This window comes from Acytostelium subglobosum (assembly GCF_000787575.1).
Source record: "Acytostelium subglobosum LB1 DNA, scaffold: scaffold20, whole genome shotgun sequence".
NCBI classification, from domain to species: domain Eukaryota; phylum Evosea; class Eumycetozoa; order Acytosteliales; family Acytosteliaceae; genus Acytostelium; species Acytostelium subglobosum.
The window spans coordinates 51,835-57,834 of record NW_012236513.1 but is presented as its reverse complement, the minus strand read 5'-3'; the positions used below and the strand labels follow the sequence as shown (position 1 = coordinate 57,834).

The 6,000-nt window shown below is 47.0% G+C and overlaps 3 protein-coding genes across 3 annotated transcripts; 2 read left to right on the top strand and 1 right to left on the bottom strand.

Annotated features, from left to right (window-relative positions):
• Positions 1-112: 112 nt before the first annotated feature.
• Positions 113-2,132, top strand: SAMD00019534_088580 (hypothetical protein; the record flags this gene model as incomplete). The annotated part of the gene is made up of 3 exons (XM_012895747.1): positions 113-233; positions 298-800; positions 858-2,132. 3 exons carry the CDS (start codon positions 113-115, stop codon positions 2,130-2,132), a joined length of 1,899 nt encoding a protein of 632 aa, XP_012751201.1.
• A 110-nt stretch (positions 2,133-2,242) lies between these two features.
• On the bottom strand, positions 2,243-3,781 carry SAMD00019534_088570 (hypothetical protein; the record flags this gene model as incomplete). The annotated part of the gene is made up of 2 exons (XM_012895746.1): positions 2,243-3,648; positions 3,721-3,781. The coding sequence occupies 2 exons, from the start codon at positions 3,779-3,781 to the stop codon at positions 2,243-2,245; spliced, it is 1,467 nt and encodes a 488-aa protein (XP_012751200.1).
• Positions 3,782-4,428: 647 nt separating this feature from the next.
• On the top strand, positions 4,429-5,547 carry SAMD00019534_088560 (hypothetical protein; the record flags this gene model as incomplete). Its single annotated transcript, XM_012895745.1, has 1 exon — positions 4,429-5,547. A coding segment is annotated over one exon (1,119 nt), but the record flags the coding sequence as incomplete, so codon positions are not given.
• Positions 5,548-6,000: the final 453 nt, after the last annotated feature.

Below are 6,000 nucleotides of genomic sequence, written 5' to 3'. Positions count from 1 at the left end.
TAAATATAAATACACTTCAAAATTTATATAAAGAATATATTATTATTCTTATTATTATTATTATAATACTAATAAGAATAAGAATCATAATAATAATAAATAAACAATAATAATGTCTTCTTCAACTATTAAACATCATCATGATCATGATCACTCTAAGCTTTCCCTTGGAAATGCCAAGAAAGACCAATATGATACCAATACCCCGTCTGCAATTGGGGAGGAGGAAGATGGTAAGTTTAGTGGAACAACACATATATGAACATTATTCCTTACCTTTTCAATCAAATTTCTCAGCCAACAAGGTAATCAATGAGGCTTTCAAGAAGACCTATGCTGGAAAGATTGCCATCTTTGAGAAGCTGTTGAGGAATGAGAAGCAACAGATAGTCGATATGTTGACCGGCCAACAAATTAACTATGGCGCTTTGATCAAGGGAGTACTCGAGACTGCCCTATCATGCATTCCCTATGTTGGTGGCTTGTTGTCTACTTTGACCGATATCATCTGGTCGCTGTTTTCATCCAAGGCGGTGGTCAACATGATGCAGGAGATCAAGGACATGGTGAGCCAGATGATTGATGAGAAGCTGGAGAAGTACGACCAGTCTAACATCCAGTCAGACTTTGATGGTGTGAAGCTACAACTAAAGGATCTGAACCAACAAATGGATATCCTGGCCAAGTACATGAACAGTCCAGATGTCAAGTCCTACCAAAAGTCGGTGTACGACTACTTTATCGACTTGCTTGAGGCGGTCAAACGTGGTTTGGTCAAATGCCAGAGACCTGGTTATGAGGTGTGTGAGCTACCCACCTTCGTCCTCTACGCTCTCCAACATCTAATTCTTTTGCAGATGGTTATTGGTAATGCCAAGGACTGGGCCGTGCCTCAAGGAATTATCGATGGATTTGTTGCCAACTTCAAGGAGTACTTGCCCATCTACACCAAGTACGCCACAGATGTGTTCAACAAACAGTACACGGCAATTATCAACAATAAGAATATTGGCAACTCTATTGAGATCTGGAAGAAGAAGAATGAGTATTACAATCAGATGGTCGGCCTTGTCTTTGACATTGTTCATCTTTTCCCTTTCTTGGACAGGGCTCAATATCCTGGCGGAGTAACTCGTGATGCTGTCCATGTGTTGTTCACCGACCTGTGTGGCTGGATTATCGATCCAAACGTGTTATCAAATCTTATCCCATCTTCACAAGTCCAGTACATCGATGACAAGATCTTTAACAACGGATACCAACGCTACAAGGGTGATTTGACCTGCATCGAGGGAGGCATCAACAGCCACAAGGTCTCTGACTTGAAGATATTCGCTGGTGCTCGTTGTCAGTACAATGGTATTCCTGACCATTATGAGGGACCCGAGGACCGTAACAATGCTGACTGGACCAACTGGAACATGGACTTTACCCCGACAGAAGCCTATCTCTGGTCTGATAGGTCGATGGTCGGAGCCAGAGTAACAGGCTCAGGAAACAAAGTAATCAACATTGGTTGGAGTGTTCCTTGGGAGGGCATCCATGCTACCGAGCACCATTTCAAGATCGACAAGCATGTTGTCTATGGTGTACTTGGCTTTGACTGCATTAAGATGGAGGAGGATAGTATCCCTTACTATACTCTTCTCGCAGGTGTCAACTCATGGATCCCAGAGAGCCTAAAGTCTCTGAACCAGATTTGGCCAAAGAGCGCGACCGTCATTGATCCCCAGAAGTTCTCAAAGTGCACCGGCTTCGAGTTCAAACCCAACTACCATGGACCAGGCTTCCACGGTGTTGCCCTTAAACCAGGAGCAGAGATCTCTTTCAAATACTCCCCTGCTGTGGTTAGAGAGGGTAGACAGCGCCATATGCCCCTTCAGACGGAGTTCTTCATTGAGTGCTCGTCTCCAAACGGGGCATCCTCCTTCAGAATGACCAACACTGAGGAGGGCTTTAAGAGCTTCCAAGTGCCTGCCGGATCTGACACCTACACCCAGCAGTGCGCCAACAGATATGTCCTAATGCCCGAGGAGAGTTCTAATGAGGGTGATCAGAACCAAGTGTCCTTCATGAACAATGGCAACTTTGACATCATTCTACGCGCCCTTGTTTTCAAGCCTGTCCAGTAATGTCGTTGTTGTTGACAACATCAAGTTTAATTAATAAAGCAATCTCTCGGAGAGACGTCTGAGGATAGTCAGTTGGTCAAGTTTATACGATGTTTGAGTGAGTGTTGTGTTTAGAAATGGATTGGCTTGCCGTAGGCAGCCATGGCAGCCTCCTTGACAGCCTCGGAGAGGGTTGGATGAGCGTGACAGGTACGGGCAATATCCTCGCAGCTGGCACCATACTCCATACCGAGCACAGACTCGGCGATCATCTCACCGGCGCAGTCACCCATGATGTGCACACCGAGGATGCGATCGGTGGCCGAGTCCGAGAGGAACTTGACAAAGCCCTCAGCGCTATCGTTGGTTCTGGCACGCGAGTTGGCGGCGAATGGGAAGCGGCCAACGTTGAACTTGATGCCCTCCTTGGTGAGCTCCTCCTCGGTCTTGCCAACCCAGGCGACCTCGGGGTGTGTGTAAATGACGGATGGGATGGCGCCGTAGTTGACGTGTCCGCTGCCGTTGTGCAGGTACTCGATGACGGCAATTCCCTCCTCCTCCGCCTTGTGAGCCAACATTGGGCCCTTGATGGCGTCTCCAATTGCGTAGATTGTCTGCACGTTGGTCTTGAAGTGCTCGCCAACCTCAACACGGCCAGCCTTGTCGGTGGCAATGCCGACCTCCTGGAGTCCGAGGTTGGTGGTGTTTGGACGACGTCCGACACTGACCAGAACGGCGTCGGCCTCGAGCGTGCCCGAGAATCCAGAGCCACCGACAGACTCGACGGTGACAGAGACGGTGCCGTTGGCGTTCTTGGTGACGCTGGTCACCTTAGTCTCGAGATGGAACTTCATGTGCTGCTTCTCCAACACCTTTTGGAACTTCTTGGCAACCTCACCATCGGCACCGGCGGCAATGCGGCCAGTGAACTCGACGACGGTGGTCTCGGAGCCGAGACGCGACCAGACAGAGCCGAGCTCCAGTCCAATGACACCACCACCAATGACGATCAGACGCTTGGGCACCTGCTTGAGGGCGAGTGCGCCAGTCGACGAGATGATGCTGGTCTCATCAATGTTGACGTTGGGCAGCGAGGTGACCTCGGAGCCAGTGGCAATGACGATGTTCTTGGTCTGGATGGTCTTGACCTTTCCGTCCTCGCCAGTGACCTCGACGGTGTTTGGTCCAGTGATCTTGCCGTGACCCTTGGCGTACTCGACCTTGTTCTTCTTGAACAGACCCTCGATACCTGAGGTGAGGCCGTTGACTGACTTCTCCTTGTACTTCATCATATCCGGCAGGTTGAGCTCGACAGTGCCCACCTTGATACCGTAGTTGACAAACTTGGTCTTGGCATCCTCGTACATGTGTGAGGCGTTGAGCAAGGCCTTTGATGGGATACATCCAACGTTGAGACAGGTGCCTCCAAGCTTTCCACGCTTCTCAACAACTGTGACCTTCATTCCAAGCTGACCTGCCTTGATACCTGCGACGTAGCCACCTGGACCACCTCCAATAATTACAACATCCTGTTGCTCTATATTATGATTATGTGATTGATTGAATGTAAGAATTTCATTGTTGCATTATTGATGTCGATCGGTCGTACCTGTGGAGTAGTAACGCAGACCAGCTCTAAGGTTGTTGACTCTGGTGAATTGTTTCAACATTGCTAAAGTAGTATGTTTGAATGATTGAATGATTGAGTGAATGTGTAAGTTAGTGTAAATATGATGATGTTGTTGTGTAACATAATCAATCAATCATTGTTATATTACCTTATGTATCTGTATATATGTATATTATGTATGACGTATGTATTTGTATACTTTGACAAAGTGAAGTGAAGGAAATGAATGAGTGCACGATGAAATTTGAAGTCGGCTTGGGCAATCACACACAAGATTTTTTTATCTTTTTGGGACATCCATTCTTCCTTGTTCACCTTTTCATTCATTCATTCTGGTCCCGATTCTGTAAGAAGTTGGTTATCGTTAGTCACTTACTCCATTCATTAATCTTTGACTGAGTTGGATAAGATTAAATAATGATCATTCGTATATTCCGAATACATCCAAATACAGAGAAGAAAGAGACAATCATATTCGAAACTTCTAGTTTGCTACAATGAAAAGGTGAACAAGGAAGAATGGATGTCCCAAAAAGATAAAAAAATCTTGTGTGTGATTGCCTTCATTCACATTCACCTGAACGAAATGAATGTGAGTTTAGAGAATTCATTCGTTTTTAATCATGTTCATTTTCAAATCGACACAATTAATCAAACATATAACACAATATACACCTTATTATAACAATGGACAATGGAAGTGATACAACGATGATGGTAGACCATAAGAATGGAGAACCAAACTATCTTGCACAGATCAATATCAATATATTCTCACCAAATAAGAAGATGCGATTGATGCATCATCCTTCAAAGGGTGCACAACAACAACAGCAACAACATAGGACACTGACACAACAACAGTTTGATAAGAATCTGATGACACCTGGACAGACTATATCGCGTGAGGGCGAGTTCCTCCGCGGTCACGGCACATTCCACCACGCAGGCGATCTGATGGCCTCGGTCTGCGGCCTGGTCGAGCGCATCGACAAGCTGGTCTCGGTGCGCCCATTCAAAGCTCGCTTCCACGGCGAGATTGGAGACATTGTCGTTGGACGAATCACACAGGTTGGCGCCAAGCGCTGGAAGGTCGATGTCAACGCGCGCCAAGACTACATACTCATGCTGACTGCGATCAATCTGCCTGGTGGCATTCAGCGTCGTCGCACATCGTCCGATGAGCTGCAGATGAGGAACTTCTTTGTCGAGAACGACCTGGTCTACGCCGAGGTGCAGGCAATCAATCAGGACGGCTCGATCGCTCTGCACACGAGGAACCAGCGATACGGCAAGCTGCAGAACGGCACATTCATGCGCGTGCCCTCTAGTCTGATCAAGCGCGGCAAGCTGCACTTCCACACGCTCGAGTGCGGCGTCGACGTGATTCTGGGCGTCAACGGCTACATCTGGCTGGCGGACGCCGCTCAGCAGCGCAAGCAGGCCGAACTAATACAGAACCACGAGAAGGAGCACTATGATCAGCCGCTGCTGCTTCCGCAGTCGGTCAAGGAGATTGGACGCGAGGCGCGCGAGAATATTGCACGCGTTCGCAACTGCATTGAAGTGCTGCGACGCAGCTTCATGCTGATCCATCCACGCAGCATAATGGACATCTATCAACTGTCGCTCAAGATGTCGCTGCCGAGCAAGGACATGCTGCATCCCGACAAGATACAGCTGATGATCGCGGCTGTCCACACAATCACACGCGAGCGACGCACCAACACCGATGCCACTGTGGCCAACAATCAAGACTCTGACTACGACGAAGAAGACGACATGAATGAGTATCGCGCGTATTACAACCAGCAGATGAACACTGAATAAACATCGTCTGTCCAACCATCCATTCATCCAACAATTGTTACTTGTGTGTCTGAGAATACTGACGTTTAACTAGTTAAGGTTGACCACACTGTTCACCACCACCACTTGGGTGAACATCAATCTCAAGTCACCAACCACTGTTTAACTCACTCATTCACAAACACGCCACACCATTGATCAATGACCAATCAATCAATCATTACCATATCAGGAAGACTGAAGTAGTCGTTTGTTAATTCAAATAGGCAATATTGGAGTTTTATTGACTGAGTGGCAATGTGTAGTAGTTAATAGAGTGCGGATATGATAGTTGGATGCTCATTACACTTCACATCCATTTCAACTCATCATACTTATAACTTTGATTACATTATTTTTTCAAAAAAGTCATCATCATTAAGGGAAGCCAAGTTGCACAGCTAGGCTAAT